Source organism: Hyperolius riggenbachi, chromosome 10, assembly GCF_040937935.1.
Source record: "Hyperolius riggenbachi isolate aHypRig1 chromosome 10, aHypRig1.pri, whole genome shotgun sequence".
Classification (NCBI taxonomy): Eukaryota; Metazoa; Chordata; class Amphibia; order Anura; family Hyperoliidae; genus Hyperolius; species Hyperolius riggenbachi.
The window spans coordinates 274,167,305-274,185,450 of record NC_090655.1 but is presented as its reverse complement, the minus strand read 5'-3'; the positions used below and the strand labels follow the sequence as shown (position 1 = coordinate 274,185,450).

Here is an 18,146-nt window from a genome sequence, read left to right as displayed (position 1 = left end):
TTTGTGAATCGTGCCCTAGGGGCCTGATTCACAAAGCGGTGATAACTCAGTTATCACGCCTAAAAGACTTTAGGCGTGATAACCTTTGCACCACACTGGTGAAAAGCCAGTTTAGGCATGATAAGTTTAGGTGTGATAAGTTTAGGCGTGATAAGTTTAGGCATGCTAAGTTTAGATAAGTTTAGATCGCACGCAAAGTCCTGCACGCAAAGCAGCGCCATTAAACTCTATTCGAAGTGCACCAGACTTTGCTAGCGCAAAACTTTTGATCAGCTGTGCACTGCGGTGCTAACGCAGTTGGTGCTTAAACTTATCATGCCTAAACTTATCACACCTAAACTTATCACGCCTAAACTTATTACACCTAAACGTATCATGCCTAAACTGAGTTTAGGCGTGATAAAGGGCTTTTCACCAGGGTGCTAACTGTTAGCACCGCTTTGTGAATCAGGCCCCAGGTGTGATAAGTTTAGGTGTGATAAGTTTAGGCGTGATAAGTTTAGGCGTGATAAGTTTAGGCGTGATAAGTTTAGGCGTGATAAGTTTAGGCATGATAAGTTTAAGCACCAACTGCGTTAGCACCGCAGTGCACAGCTGATCAAAAGTTTTACGCTAGCAAAGTCTGGTGCACTTCGCATAGAGTTTAATGGCGCTGCTTTGCGTGCGGGACTTTGCAAGCGATCTAAACTTATCTAAACGTATCACGCCTAAACTGGCTTTTCACCAGCGTGGTGCAATGGTTATCACACCTGGGGCCTGATTCACAAAGCGGTGATAACTCAGTTATCACGCCTAAAAGACTTTAGGCATGATAACCTTTGCACCACACTGGTGAAAAGCCAGTTTAGGCGTGATAAGTTTAGGTGTGATAAGTTTAGGCATGCTAAGTTTAGATAAGTGTAGATAGCGTGCAAAGTCCCGCACGCAAAGCAGCGCCATTAAACTCTATGCAAAGTGCACCAGACTTTGCTAGCGCAAAACTTTTGATCAGCTGTGCACTGCGGTGCTAACGCAGTTGGTGCTTAAACTTATCATGCCTAAACTTATCACACCTAAACTTATCACGCCTAAACTTATCACACCTAAACTTATCACACCTAAACTTATCATGCCTAAACTGAGTTTAGGCGTGATAAAGGGCTTTTCACCAGGGTGCTAACTGTTAGCACCGCTTTGTGAATCAGGCCCCTAAAGTCTCTAAATGGGTTAGCACCGCTTTGTGAATCGAGCCCATGATGTTATTCCCCAATTGATGGCATATATGGGATCCATACTCCAACCTAAGCCACGGATCCCATATGTCAAGAAATCTGACGGTTGTTTCTAGAAGTAGGCTAGACAGATATTCATTTATGCATATATTATTGATTTTATTTATTAAATTCTCCCATGGTAATAACTTATCTTTCCACTGTTTAGCAATTATAGATTTTGCTGCCGTATTGAGCTAGGCAGGTTTTTAAGGGATGGTCCTGAATCAATTATTATCTCCAGTCCAGTAGACAGTCTCAGACGCCACTATGACTTTAATGCACCTCAGGAAAATATGAATACAAGAAAACAATAGCCATAATAGTGTAGTATGCCTTAATAGGATGTACACCTCCACCTTCAATGGTACTTATGTATAACACCCTATACATATACAGTATTATACATAAGTACCATTGAAGGTGGAGGTGCACATCCTATTAAGGCATACTACACTATTATGGCCATTGTTTTCTTGTATTCATTTTTTCCTGAGGTGCATTAAAGTCATAGTGGCGTCTGAGACTGTCTACTGGACTGGAGATAATAATTGATTCAGGACCATCCCTTAATGAACCGTTGTGAGCGCATACACCTTGGAAAGAATATATCAGGTGACTGTATGGTGTCTGCGAACCGGTGATAAATTATTCGATCTGAGAGTGTTTGGAGGAGCGCAACATCTATATTGACTATATCTGCATTATTTGTGCTAGAGTATATTATTATTGGCTCCCAACAAAAACAAATAATTCGCATTTTCGCACTCTTTGTTCAGCCAGATAAAAGTGTTTTGACTTCTAGTTACATTTCAGGAGAGCCGTGGCTGCATGTGACAGCAGATCCTGTCTAACTGCATAGGTAGCACGGTGGTGCAGTGATTAGCACTCTCGCCTTGCAGTGCTGGGTCCCTGGTTCAAATCCCAACGAGAGCACTATCTGCATGGAGTTTCTATGTCCTCCCTGTGTCTGCGTGGGTTTCCACCGGGCACTTCATTTTTATCACACATCCCAAAAACATATAGATACGTTAATCGGCTTCCCCTAAAATTAGTACTAGACTACGATACATACACTACAAAATACATGCATAGACATAGGACTACTACATGACAAGACAAGATACAGCACTGCGGACGATGTCAGCACTATATGAATACTAAATAATAATAATAAGTAAAGCAGATGGTTCATTAACCTTTGCAATGGAAACTACGGTTGCAACAGTATGAAATATGATGATATGATAACAGTCTCAGAAAATATCACGGTATTACAAAATTATAGCCTCCTCGCTAATCTTTTGGGGGGCTGTGCTCAGCGACGGGGGACAACAGAGTAGCGACGGAAGCCTCAATAGGATCCTGGTGCTTCCCTCTCTTAACCGTTTCTGCCACAGGGCCGCGAGGCTCATGGCCACGGCAAATGCGGCTGTAGCCGCAGGGACATGAGGCTCTCTCCTGTGCAGTCTGTGGGGCTGTGCGTGTGATCGTGTGGAAGCCCACAATCACCATGGTCTCGGCGTCAGGGGGGGGGGGGGATTGGTAGCAGGGGACAGAAACCTCCTGAGCCAATCCGTGTCTCTCCGCCAAGAATGATCACTGTTTTTGTACAAAAATGTTTTTGTTCTCAGATGATGCCGCTACGCTCCCTCCCACTCGCTCATTTGCACTGCTCCTGCTGCCGATCATTAGATTAATGTATGGGAACTTTGTTCCCAATAATTCATCTCCCCTCAGGCCCCTGTGATCGCCGTTATCAATGAGATGCCTGTGTCACTTCCGAAATGTAACCGGCATGCATTACTTCCTATTTAGTATACTTATTGTATGTAAATAGGAAATAATGCGCGAGGACATCTTGTGGCCAAATAGAAATATTACAACTACATACATTAGGGAATACATTTTTCTTTTTACTATGAATGTCAAGAGGGTATATTATTATTAAATTTGAAGCTTGTGATTAGTGATGGATATAAAACTGAAAAATGTACCTTTATTTACAAATAAAATATTCTCCCCATACATTGTACTAGGGATATAATTTAAACATTGCAATAACCGGGACAACCAGGATAGCCGGGACAAATGGGTAAATAAACAGTGTAGATTTTATCCACAGTAGAACGTTTTATTTTAAAACTGTAATGGCCTAAAATATCATTTCTAATTGTTCCCATTAAAATGCATTTAGAATAAAATAATTCTTAGCATAATGTACCACCCAATGAAAGCCTAATTGGTGGCAGAAAAAACAAGGTATAGATCATTTTGTTGTGATAAGCAGTGATAAAGTTTTGGGGGAATGAAAGGGAGGAGCACTGAAATGTGAAAATTCCTTTAGTCCATGACGTGAAAACAACCCGTAAGCTGAAGGGTTTAAGGAAAGTATATGATTTTGTACCTGAGATTTGGCTCGGATACACTTTAAAGAGAGTCTGTACTCAAAAATTTTTACAATAAAAAGCATACCATTCTATTCATTATGTGCTCCTGGGCCCCTCTGTGCTGTTTCTGCCACTCTCTGCTGCAATCCTGGCTTGTAATTTACAGTTTTAGGCAGTGTTTACAAACAAACTAACCAGCTTGCGATAGGCTCACATAAGCAGAGTGTGTGAGTCATACAGAGCCAGCAGGGAGCCTGCAGAGGGTGTGTATCACTTCTATCCAATCACAAGCAGTTCTGCACATTCCACACATTCCAGCCTTAGCCCGACTGTGCCGACAGAAGAAAACAGATTAGATCATAAAACAGAGATAATACAGCCACTGTGCAATTAGGAAAAGCTGCAGTAAGCCAGAGCACATTAGAACAGGCAAAGGAACTTATAGGATAGAAGAACTAAGGCTGAACATTTTGTTACAGAGTCTCTTTAAAGTATGTTACAGCCAGAACCTGAAAACTTTGGGATCTGGCTAGCCAGTACCCAAACTGGCAAGCTATTGGTGTCCCCAGTACAGGTTAGCCAGGTAGGTGCCTCCAGTATAGGTAGTGCCCAAACAGGGTGTAGATTTCCATTAGCAAGGTCTGGATTAAGAAAAGAACACTTATGGCCGAAACATTTCCCACACTTAACACAAATGTTTGACAAGCAGTGATTTACACAAAAAATATTTCCCACACTGCGCACACAATTAGGGCTTTTCACCAGTGTGAGATCTCTCATGTCTGACAAGCTGTGATTTCCGTGCAAAACATTTCCCACACTCAGCACATGAATAAGGCTTCTTACCAGGGTGAGTTCTCTCATGTGTCACAAGATGTGATTTAGAAGCAAAAAATTTCCCACACTCAGCACATGCATAAGGCTTCTCTCCTGTGTGAGTTCTCTCATGACCGACAAGAGTTGATTTCAGTGCAAAACATTTCCCACACTCAGCACATGAATAGGATCGCTCACCAGTGTGAGATCTCTTGTGCACGACAAGCTGTGATTTCCAAACAAAACTTCTACCACACTCAGAACATGAATAGGGCTTTTCACCAGTGTGAGATCGCTCGTGTGTGTCAAGACCTGATTTCTGTACAAAACATTTCCCACACTCAGCACATGAAAATGGCTTTTCACCAGAGTGAGATCGCTCATGTATCACAAGATGTGATTTATATGCAAAACATTTCCCACACGCAGCACAAGAATAAGGCTTCTTTCCAGTGTGAGTTCTCTCATGTGTGACAAGATTTGATTTATGTGTAAAACATTTCCCACACTCAGCACATGAATAGGACTGCTCACTAGTGTGATATCTCTTGTGTACTGCAAGGTGTGATTTCGTATTAAAACATCTTCCACACTCAGAACATAAATATGGTTTATCACCAGTGTGGGATTTCTCATGCTTGACAAGGGAGTCTTTATCTCCAAAACACTTCCCACACTTAGCACATGAATATGGCTTTTCAGTGTGAGATCTCTCATGCATGACAAGATTTGATTTCTGTGCAAAACATTTTCCACACTCAGCACATGAATATGGCTTCACACCAGTGTGAGATCGTTCATGTATGACAAGATGTGATTTACATGCAAAACATTTCCCACACTCAGTACATGAATACGGCTTCACACCAGTGTGAGCTCTCTCATGTGTGACAAAATATGATTTATGTGCAAAACATTTCCCACACTCGGCACATGAATAGGGCTTCTCACCAGTGTGAGATCTCTCATGTGTGACAAGATTTGATTTCTGTATAAAACATTTCCCACACTTTGCACATGAATAGGGCTTCTCACCAGTGTGGTATCTCTTGTGCATGACAAGGTGTGATTTCTTAATAAAACATTTCCCACACTCAGAACATGAATGGGGCTTATCACCAGAGTGGGATCTCTCATGTGTGACAAGGGTTCCTTTTTCTCCAAAACATTTCCCACACTCAGTACATGAATATGGCTTCTCTCCTGTGTGAGATCTCTTATGTCTGACAAGATTTGATTTCCGTGCAAAATATTTCCCACACTCAGCACATGAATAGGGCTTCTCACCAGTGTGAGATCTCTCATGGCTGACAAGATTTGATTTATGTGCAAAATATTTCCCACACTCAGCACATGAATAAGATCGCTTACAAGTGTGAAATCTCTCATGCACGACAATCTGTGATTTCAAAACAAAACATCTGCTACATGAATAGGGCTTCTCACCAGTGTGAGATCTCTCATGTACGACAAGCTGTGAGTTCAAAACAAAACATCTTCTACAGGAATAGGGCTTCTCAGTGTGAGATCTCTCATGTATGACAAGCTGCGATTTACATGTATAACATTTCCCACACGTGGAACAGGAATGAGACCCTCCTGCAGGGGGAGAGCTGTGCTGGGTATGAGGCCCCTCAGGGTTAGACAGATGAGGGGAGTCAGGGGGAATATTTGGGGTCACCAGGATATCTGCAGGAGACTCTTGTCCAGTGACATCATCATCCGTTGTACAGTCTGTGGATACAGAGAGACGAGTCTCTGAGAGGTTCCTGTTGCCGGGACTCCGCCCTGCAAAAAGGTAAACATCATCACTTCCTGTTAGAGAATTCTGAGGGGAGGAACAATTGTCATTAGGGATGGTCAGTGACCTGCTGAGAAGTCCAAGTTGGTGCAAATTACAAATGGACAAAAATGCTGCAGCTGCATAGTTTTGCATATACTTGGAATACAATTTGCACCATCTCAGAGCTTTTGGCATGTCACTGAGCATCACTAGTTATCAGCCGGACAGAGAACTGCAGAAGGTTGTGCCCATTACAGGCGGCCAATCATATGACTATTACTTTAGCTTGACAAATGTGATTATCTGCATACATGTTGCACTATATTTGCATACAAGTCAGAGTTATTTGCATCTCATTGCCCCTCCCTGCAGCTAAAACAGCTGTACATGAAAAGTAAATTATGTAACTTTGAGACAATGGAAGGAAGGCTTTAAGGTATCTATACATTACGTGATTTTGACAACCGATCGACCAAAAGACAGATCTCTCTCTGATGAAATCTGATCGGAGAGGTGTCTGTTGGTTGCCCCATACACTGCAGGCCGATTCCTGATCAATTTCAGCATGAAATCTTTGGATATTGGCCTCATGGGGCTTGATTCACAAAGCGGTGCTAACTGTTAGCACGCCTGTGAAAACCCCTTTAGCACGTCTAAACAAGCTTTTCGCGCATAAAACTTTACGCGCGCAAAACTTTATGCGCGTAAAACTTTACGCGCGTACTGCACAGAGCACAGGGCGCACCGCGCGAAGTGCCTATTAAAGCCTATGGGACTTAGCGCGCGTAAAACTTTGCGCGCGTAAAGTTTTACGCGCGCAAAGTTAGCGCACGATCTGATTGAGAAATCCGGTGCTAACCTACTTAGCACCCTGGTTAGCGCGTCTAAAGACTTTAGACGTGCTAAGTAGGTTAGCACCGCTTTGTGAATCAAGCCCATGATGTTGCCTTGCCTCCCACAGCTGTAGTCTGGCCTAAAGTACATGTACCCCCCAGTGCCCCATGCAGTTATACTTTACCTGCCCCCGGCCTCTGTCCCCCTAATGTACATGTTCCCCCAGTGCCCCATGCAGTTATACTTTACCTGCCCCCGGCCTCTGTCCCCCTAATGTACATGTTCCCCCAGTGCCCCATGCAGTTATACTTTACCTGCTCCTGGCCACTGTCCCCCTAATGTACATCTACCCCCAGTGCCCCATGCAGTTATACTTTACCTGCCCCAGCCACTGTCCCCCCTAATGTACATGTACCCCCCAGTGCCCCATGCAGTTATACTTTACCTGCCCCCGGCCACTGTCCCCCCTAATGTACATGTACCCCCAGTGCCCCATGCAGTTATACTTTACCTGCCCCCGGCCACTGTCCCCCCTAATGTACATGTACCCCCAGTGCCCCATGCAGTTATACTTTACCTGCCCCCGGCCTCTGTCCCCCTAATGTACATGTTCCCCCAGTGCCCCATGCAGTTATACTTTACCTGCCCCCGGCCACTGTCCCCCCTAATGTACATGTACCCCCAGTGCCCCATGCAGTTATACTTTACCTGCCCCCGGCCACTGTCCCCCCTAATGTACATGTACCCCCAGTGCCCCATGCAGTTATACTTTACCTGCTCCTGGCCACTGTCCCCCTAATGTACATGTACACCCCAGTGCCCCATGCAGTTATACTTTGCCTGACCCCGGCCACTGTCCCCCCTAATGTACATGTACCCCCCAGTGCTCCATGCAGTTATACTTTACCTGCCTCTAGCCTCTGTCCCCCCTAATGTACATGTACCCGCCAGTGCCCCATGCAGTTATACTTTACCTGCCCCAGCCACTGTCCCCCCTAATGTACATGTACCCGCCAGTGCCCCATGCAGTTATACTTTACCTGCCCCCGGCCACTGTCCCCCCTAATGTACATGTACCCCCAGTGCCCCATGCAGTTATACTTTACCTGCCCCCGGCCACTGTCCCCCTAATGTACATGTACCCCCCATGCAGTTATACTTTACCTGCCCCCGACCACTGTCCCCCCTAATGTACATGTACCCCCCAGTGCCCCATGCAGCTATACTTTACCTGCTCCTGGCCACTGTCCCCCCTAATGTACATGTACCCCCCCCCCCCCCCCCCAGTGCCCCATGCAGTTATACTTTACCTGCTCCTGGCCACTGTCCCCCCTAATGTACATGTACCCCCAGTGCCCCATGCAGTTATACTTTACCTGCCCCTGGCCACTGTCCCCCTAATGTACATGTACCCCCCCAGTGCCCCATGCAGTTATACTTTACCTGCCCCCAGCCACTGTCCCGCCTAATGTACATGTACCCCCTTGTGCCCCATGCAGTTATACTTTACCTGCCCCCGGCCTCTCTCCCCCTAATGTACATGTACCCCCCAGTGCCCCATGCAGTTATACTTTACCTTCCCCCGGCCACTGTCCCGCCTAATGTACATGTACCCCCCAGTTCCCCATGCAGTTATACTTTACCTGCCCCCGGCCACTGTCCCCCCTAATGTACATGTACCCCCAGTGCCCCATGCAGTTATACTTTACCTGCCCCCGGCCACTGTCCCCCCTAATGTACATGTACCCCCAGTGCTCCATGCAGTTATACCTGCCCCGGCCTCTGTCCCCCTAATGTACATGTACCCCCAGTGCCCCATGCTGTCATACTTTACCTGCCCCCGGCCTCTGTCCTCCCTAACGTACATGTACCCCCAGTGCCCCATGCAGTTATACTTTACCTCCCCCCGGCCACTGTCCCCCCTAATGTACATGTACCCCCAGTGCCTCATGCAGTTATACTTTACCTGCCCCCAGCCACTGTCCCCCCTAATGTACATGTACCCCCAGTGCCCCATGCAGTTATACTTTACCTGCCCCCGGCCACTGTCCCCCCTAATGTACATGTACCCCCAGTGCCCCATGCAGTTATACTTTACCTGCCCCTGGCCGCTGTCCCCCCTAATGTACATGTACCCCCAGTGCCCCATGCAGTTATACTTTACCTGCCCCCGGCCACTGTCCCCCCCTAATGTACATGTACCTCCCAGTGCCCCATGCAGTTATGCTTAACCAGCCCCCGGCCACTGTCTCCCCTAATGTACATGTACCCCCAGTGCCCCATGCAGTTATACTTTACCTGCCCCAGCCACTGTCCCCCCTAATGTACATGTACCCCCAGTGCCCCATGCAGTTATACTTTACCTGCCCCCAGCCGCTGTCCCCCCTAATGTACATGTACCCCCAGTGCCCCATGCAGTTATACTTTACCTGCCCCCGGCCACTGTCCCCCCTAATGTACATGTACCCCCCAGTGCCCCATGCAGTTATACTTTACCTGCCCCCGGCCACTGTCCCCCCCTAATGTACATGTACCCCCCAGTGGCCTATGCAGTTTACCTGCCCCCAGCCACCCCTACTGTGACCAATCTGTTTACAGCAATGTACAGTGACTATTATCAGCTTATTACAGGCCAGTAACACTAAGTCACCCCCTACTGTGACCAATCTGTGTACAGTAATGTACAGTGTCCATTATCAGCTTATTACAGGCCAGTAACATAACACTAAGTCACCCCTACTGTGACCAATCTGTGTACAGTAATGTACAGTGACCATTATCAGCTTATTACAGGCCGGTAACACTAAGTCACCCTCTACTGTGACCAATCTGTGTACAGTACTGTACAGTGACCATTATCAGCTTATTACAGGCCAGTAACACTAAGTCACCCCTACTGTGACCAATTTGTGTACAGTAATGTACAGTGACCATTATCAGCTTATTACAGGTCAGTAACACTAAGTCCCCCCTACTGTGACCAATCTGCGTACAGTAATGTACAGTGACCATTATCAGCTTATTACAGGTCAGTAACACTAAGTCACCCCCTACTGTGACCAATCTGTGTACAGTAATGTACAGTGACCATTATCAGCTTATTACAGGCCGGTAACACTAAGTCACCCCTACTGTGACCCGTCTGTGTACAGTAATGTACAGTGACCATTATCAGCCTATTACAGGCCAGTAACACTAAGTCACCCCTACTGTGACCAATCTGTGTACAATAATGTACAGTGACCATTATCATCTTATTATAGGCCAGTAACACTAAGTCACCCCTACTGTGACCAATCTGTGTACAGCAATGTACAGTGACCATTATCAGCTTATTACAGACAGGTAACACTAAGTCACCCCCTACTGTGACCAATCTGTGTACAGCAATGTACAGTGACCATTATCAGCTTATTACAGACAGGTAACACTAAGTCACCCCTACTGTGACCAATCTGTGTACAGTAATGTACAGTGACCATTATCAGCTTATTACAGGCTGGTAACACTAAGTCACCCCTACTGTGACCAATCTGTGTACAGTAATGTACAGTGACCATTATCCACATCGGGGTCAATTCATAAAAGGCTGTGCGGGAAAAAAACATTGTCGGGAAAATACCTTATTCGGTATTTTAGACTTTTGTGCGCTAATTCATAAAAATGTTTAGAGTTGCAATAAAAGTTGGGGGATTTCCCGAACTAAGCTGGCGATAACATGAGAAGCTGCCTGAGTTGATACATTTTCTCTGTGCAGAGACAGCGTTACAATAAAAGAGGCACCCCTAACTTCCCTTTAGATGTGCATGTTTTGTTATACAGTTTGTGCTTGCCCTGAATCTGCTCTGAATCTGTCTAATTCCGACAGCTTAGAAGAACTTCAAGAAATGTTACACATGCAGGCTTTCTGATGTAAAAAAGCATTTTAAAACAGGTACCCAAGAGGTTAAAAAACACAGCCTGGAAAATTCTGGGAAGCCTTGTTTGTTCTGCTCTCGCTGTTGCTGCCTGATGCTGGGCATACACGGGTCGATACTCCCATCAGCAGCTCGATTGATAATATCCGACAGGTCCGATCACCGCGCGGATCGATTCCCCCGCTCGATACCCGTGGGCGGACAATAGCGGGGAATCGGGCGGAAGATAAGGAAGCGCCCGCGGAGACGAGCGGGAATCGATCCAGGCGGCCGCGGGGACTTGGCAGGAGTCGATCCGGTGGCTAATCGAGCCACCGGATCGCTCCGTGTATGCCCAGCATGAGAGATCTGTCTCCATTAACTTTGCTCTTATCCACACCCTTATCACCTCTCCACAGCAGGTGGTATTCTCTGTCTCAATACCGCCTGCTCTAATCTTTATGAATTGACATTTACTGACGTGTGTTGTGATAATCACCGCACAAGGTGGTAATTTACCTCACTGCACAGGAATGTCAGCTTTTCATGCGGTAACAGCTTTTATGAATTGAGGTTTTGCTAAGTGTTCGGTAAAGTCAGCTGTTGTCAGCATTACTGCATGCAGAAATGCTTTATGAATTGAGGCCATTGTATTTCTGCTGTGAAATTTAGCAGGATGTTTCTCACTCCTTTACCACCTTCCCCTCTCCACAGAACAGAACAGGGAACTCTACAGCAATCAGGGTGTCTGTACTGTTACTGCCAGTAAGTGGTCACCAAACACAATCAACAATGACATCTTAAGATGACAAAATATTACATCACATAACTCCTATTATGGCCAGTCTGTGAGCAGTGACTCGATCACACCAGCAATAAAGATACACGTTTATTTTATATTTACTGCTGATTACTCACCTGCTCTGCCCTCTGTGACACTGTCCTCTTTACTTGTCCCCATCATGTCACCCTCCTCCATAGACTGCTGATCACTCCTCACATATGTCTCTTCTTCTTCCTCTTTAATTGTTCGTATCATGTCACCCTCCTCGATGGACTGCTGATCACTCCTCACATAAGTCTCTTCTTCTTCCTCTTTACTTGTCCCCATCATGTCACCCTCCTCCACACACTGCTGATCATTCCTCACATACGTCTCTTCTTCCTCCTCTTTAACCACAACACTTACATGAATCAGTTCTCCTCCCTAAGTTGAAAAAATGAGAGCTAATATTTTAATTGTGAACACAGATAACAACATATGCAATAGAAAAAGTGAAATACAGTTTGGAATCACGGATTGCCCTCAGCCCACCTACCTGAAAATGATGGGGAAAGGTGCGATCATCTTGTGGACAATCCCAGGAATAAAGAGGACTTGTGTATCTGTCTGGTGGGTTTCTGTTGCTGGATACATCTGTAGGAAACAAACACACTAACTGATTACATTGTCTCTATGTGTTTATCAGATGATGGGGGATCTAGGTGGACCCTCCATACTGTTCTCTCCTTTGTAAGAAATGAAAGTCTCCTCTTACCCGGTGATGTGAGGGGCGGCTGATTCTCCATCATGGCGTCCTTGTAGAGGTCCTTGTGTCCTTCTATATACTGCTGCTCCTGCATGGACAAACAGATGGTGACATCCTGACACCTTTTAGGAACCTGACACACACGATGATACAGTCACTGACCAAACACACCCCTTGCTGTTACTGGATAATGTCCCATAATTCCCAGCACTGCTCACCTCTCCTGTCAGCAGCTCCATCATCTTCCTGGTGACTTCCAGAATCTTCTGCTTGTTGTGTCCCTCAGATATCAGGAAGTGAGGTGGGGGCACCGTGATGGTCACATGATTACCAGACTTCATTGGAGGAAAATTCTGTATGGAGAGACCAATAATAATGTCATATGATCTCCCAGAATCCTCCTTCTCTATCCAGTCAGGTGTGTTTTATTATTAGCGATAAGAGTGATGTCATGTGACCTCCCAGAATCCTCCTCCAACATACATCAAATAAGGGTGCCAGAAAAAAAGGGCCCGGGGTACAGCCAAAATTTGAAAATGTTGTCTATAGCAATTTTTTTCCTTCATCTTTATCTGAGACAGAATAATAAATATGTTAACATAACGGTATCAAAAAGAGAGCAGGGTGAAGCCGAAATTGCATTGTCTATAATAACGAAAACTAAAAATATTTACAGTCATAATGAGGATGGTAAAACACTGGTAAATACTACCAATGTTTTATCACAAATAAACCTAGCCTCCTCTCACACAGGACCCTCCCTCTACTGATGCTTAACTCTAAGACCCCCCCCCCCGGTGGTGCCTAAGCCTGATACACCCCCCCCCCCCCGGTGCCTAACCCTAAGACCCACCCTGGTGGTGTCTAACCCTAAGACCCCCCCCCCTGGTGGTGCCTAAGCCTAATACACCCCCCCCCCCCGATGCCTAACCCTAAGACCCACCCTAGTGGTGTCTAACCCTAAGACCCCCCTTCCTCAGTGGTGTCTAACCCTAATGCTGGGAATACAAGTTTCGTTTTTGCCTTCGATTCGTTTGGTAAACGAATCGAGTGTTGAAAACATATGTGAAAATAGTCATAATCTCATTATAGTTTCGATTAATAGACCCCAAAAACGAACGACTAGTGATCGAACATGTTTGATATTATCTCTCTTTATCCATCTAATCGAGCCATTGGTAGGCTTGATGGCTGTTCAGATCGATTATATATTCATTTATGCCGTCCGTCCCTGTACTACGTTTCGTTTCTTTGCAGCCTTCGATCATTGGAAAAACGAAACCATCAGAATCGAAAAAAAAAAACGAAACCGTGGGTGGTGATATTAACCGTACGATCGATTATTTCGGGATCGAAAAGGACAAAAGGCACAATCGAAACGAAGGCTAAAACGAAGGCAAAAACGAAACGTGTATTCCCAGCACAAGACACACACCCCCCCCCCCCCCGTGGTGCCTAACCATAAAACCACCTTTCTACGATGCAAATAATGTAAATACAAAAAGCAATACAATTCTAAGACAAAACATTTTGAAAACTAAATTTACTAAATATTTATCAAAATGTAAAATTTTGATTGGATAGGCCCGGCACCCCTTATTTATCCGCACCCATATTTCTGCTTTTTGCTCCCAATAGCCAATATTTTGCTTTAGTACCTATGGAGCACCCCAAAAGTCCAATATCCCCAGGTGCCTACATTTCCTGATTTCTCTCCTCACCTCCACAGTCTGGTATGTATTTTATTAATAGAGATAAGAGTGGCGTCCTGTGATCTCCCAGAATCCTCCTTACCTCTCCAGTCAGCAGGCAGATGATCTCCAGGGTGAGGTTGAATATCCTCTCAATCATGTGACTCTGGTCCTCCTCCATCCCCAGTGATGTGGTCATGTGATCTGTACAGGATGCGGCTGCCTTTTGATAGACAATAAGGGGAGGATAATCTAGGTTACACAGTTGTCAGTGGTGAAACTACAGATACAGGATCCCCTCCCCCCAGCACTCCTCATTGCTGTCACTTGTGGGTGGTGGGGCCATGCAGAGTATTGCAGGAAAAAATAATAAGCTGGTTTATAGCTACCTGTGCACTATACTCACAGCGTGCTGCAGTCCTGTCCTCCCTCTGCCTCCTCTCCTGCTGGCCTTCTCTCCTCACATCCCCCTTCCACTGTTACCATTCCTGTGATGTTACAGCAGTGCTGGTAGTGGTAGATGGATGAGGAAATGAGGAGAGGTGGAGGCTGAGGCTAATGGGAGCAGAGGACTGGAGCACACAGTGACAGCTAGCTAAATTGTATGGTGTGTAGGCACTCCCACATAATAAAGTGACAGAAAAAGTTCCGATAATATTCTAAAGCCCTTCTCCACACAAAACGACAGTTTTGAGATTTTGATCCACTATTAACATGTGAAGTAATAGCTCGCCAGATCTCACTGATCAGCCTCGCAATTTCACAGCTACTACCCTTCCCTTCCTCCCATACAGGGGACTATACTACAGATCAGGGTATAACTAGAGGGGAGGAGCACCTGATATCACAGGGGGCCCCAGAGCCAACTACTACCCTTCCCTTCCTCCCATACAGGGGACTATACTACAGATCAGGGTATAACTAGAGGGGAGGAGCACCTGATATCACAGGGGGGCCCAGAGCCAACTACTACCCTTCCCTTCCTCCCATACAGGGGACCATACTACAGATCAGGATATAACTAGAGGGAGGAGCACCTGATATCACAGGGGAGCCCAGAGCCAACTACTACCCTTCCCTTCCTCCCATACAGGGGACTATACTACAGATCAGGGTATAACTAGAGGGAGGAGCACCTGATATCACAGGGGGGCCCAGAGCCAACTACTACCCTTCCCTTCCTCCCATACAGGGGACTATACTACAGATCAGGGTATAACTAGAGGGAAGGAGCACCTGATATCACAGGGGGGCCCAGAGCCAACTACTACCCTTCCCTTCCTCCCATACAGGGGACTATTCTACAGATCAGGGGTATAACTAGAGGGAGGAGCACCTGATATCACAGGGGGGCCCAGAGCCAACTACTACCCTTCCCTTCCTCCCATACAGGGGACTATACTACAGATCAGGGTATAACTAGAGGGGGGCAGCACCTGATATCACACGGGGGCCCAGAGCCAACTACTAACCTTCCCTTCCTCCCATACAGGGGACTATACTACAGATCAGGGTATAACTAGAGGGGAGAAGCACCTGATATCACAGGGGAGCCCAGAGCCAATTACAACCCTTCCCTCCCTCCCATACAGGGGACTATACTACAGATCAGGGTATAACTAGAGGGGAGGAGCACCTGATATCACACGGGGGCCCAGAGCCAACTACTAACCTTCCCTTCCTCCCATACAGGGGACTATACTACAGATCAGGGTATAACTAGAGGGGAGAAGCACCTGATATCACAGGGGGCCCAGAGCCAACTACTACCCTTCCCTTCCTCCCATACAGGGGACTATACTACAGATCAGGGTATAACTAGAGGAGGGCAGCCTCTAAAATCACAGGGGGCCCAGAGCCAACTACTATCCTTCCCTTCCTCCCATACAGGGGACTATACTACAGATCAGGGGTATAACTAGAGGGAGGAGCACCTGATATCACAGGGGGGGCCAGCGTCAACTACTACCCTTCCCTCCCTCCCATACAGGGAACTATACTACAGATCAGGGTATAACTAGAGGGGGGCAGCACCTGATATCACAGGGGAGCCCAGAGCCAACTACTACCCTTCCCTCCCTCCCATACAGGGGACTATACTACAGATCAGGGTATAACTAGAGGGGAGGAGCACCTGATATCACAGGGGGCCCAGAGCCAACTACTACCCTTCCCTTCCTCCCATACAGGGGACTATACTACAGATCAGGGTATAACTAGAGGGGGGCCGCACCTGATATCACAGGGGAGCCCAGAGCCAACTACTACCCTTCCCTTCCTCCCATACAGGGGACTATACTACAGAACAGGGTATAACTAGAGGGGGGCAGCACCTGATATCACAGGGGGCCCAGAGCCAACTACTACCCTTCCCTTCCTCCCATACAGGGGACTATACTACAGATCAGGGTATAACTAGAGGGGAGGAGCACCTGATATCACAGGGGAGCCCAGAGCCAACTACTACCCTTCCCTACCTCCCATACAGGGGACTATACTACAGATCAGGGTATAACTAGAGGGGTGCAGCACCTGATATCACAGGGGGCCCAGAGCAAACTACTACCCTTCCCTTCCTCCCATACAGGGGACTATACTACAGATCATGATATAACTAGAGGGGAGGAGCACCTAATATCACAGGGGGCCCAGAGCCAACTACTAACCTTCCCTTCAACCCATACAGGGGACTATACTACAGATCAGGGTATAACTAGAGAGGGGCAGCACCTGATATCACAGGGGAGCCCAGAGCCAACTACTACCCTTCCCTTCCACCCATACAGGGGACTATACTACAGATCAGGGTATAACTAGAGGGGGGCAGCACCTGATATCACAGGGGAGCCCAGAGCCAACTACTACCCTTTCCTCCCTCCCATACAGGGGACTATACTACAGATCAGGGTATAACTAGAGGGGAGGAGCACCTGATATCACACGGGGGCCAAAAGCCAACTACTAACCTTCCCGTCCTCCCATACAGGGGACTATACTACAGGATCAGGGTATAACTAGAGGGGGCCACACCTGATATCACAGGGGGGCCCAGAGCCAACTACTACCCTTCCCTCCATCCCATACAGGGGACTATACTACAGATCAGGGTATAACTAGAGGGGAGGAGCACCTGATATCACAGGGGGGCCCAGAGCCAACTACTACCCTTCCCTTCCTCCCATACAGGGGACTATACTACAGATCAGGGTATAACTAGAGAGGGCAGCACCTGATATCACAGGGGGGCCCAGAGCCAACTACTACCCTTCCCTTCCTCCCATACAGGGGACTATACTACAGATCAGGGGTATAACTAGAGGGGAGGAGCACCTGATATCACAGGGGGCCCAGAGCCGACTACTACCCTTCCCTTCCTCCCATACAGGGGACTATACTACATATCAGGGGTATAACTAGACGGGAGAAGCACCTGATATCACAGGGGGCCCAGAGCCAACTACTACCCTTCCCTTCCTCCCATACAGGGGACTATACTACAGATCAGGGTATAACTAGAGGGGGGCAGCCTCTAAAAATCACAGGGGGCCCAGAGCCAACTACTACTCTTCCCTTCCTCCCATACAGGGGACTATACTACAGATCACGGTATAACTAGAGGGGAGGAGCACCTGCTATCACAGGGGGGCGCAGAGCCAACTACTATCCTTCCCTTCCTCCCATACAGGGGACAATACTACAGATCAGGGTATAACTAGAGGGGGCAGCACCTGATATCACAGGGGGGCCCAGAGCCAACTACTACCCTTCCCTTCCTCCCATACAGGGGACTATACAACAGATAAGTGTATAACAAGAGGGGAGCAGCACCTGATATAACAGGGGGGCCCAGAGCCAACTACTACCCTTCCCTTCCTCCCATAAAGGGGACTATAGTACAGATAAGGGTATAACTAGAGGGGAGCAGCACCTGATATAACAGGGGGGCCCAGAGCCAAC

The 18,146-nt window shown here is 46.9% G+C and overlaps 1 protein-coding gene across 1 annotated transcript in view; it reads right to left on the bottom strand.

Moving 5' to 3' along the window:
- Positions 1–1,781: 1,781 nt before the first annotated feature.
- Positions 1,782–18,146, bottom strand: part of LOC137535459 (zinc finger protein 605-like) — a 121,592-nt gene continuing 105,227 nt past the window's right edge. The window contains exons 2-7 of the mRNA XM_068257290.1: positions 14,293–14,412; positions 12,717–12,851; positions 12,508–12,586; positions 12,289–12,386; positions 11,888–12,176; positions 1,782–6,244 (exon numbers count right to left, since the gene is read on the bottom strand). Of these exons, the coding sequence (XP_068113391.1) occupies positions 4,389–6,244; positions 11,888–12,176; positions 12,289–12,386; positions 12,508–12,586; positions 12,717–12,851; positions 14,293–14,412 (2,577 nt within the window). The 3' untranslated portion in view covers positions 1,782–4,388. The remainder of the gene's footprint in view (positions 6,245–11,887; positions 12,177–12,288; positions 12,387–12,507; positions 12,587–12,716; positions 12,852–14,292; positions 14,413–18,146) is intronic.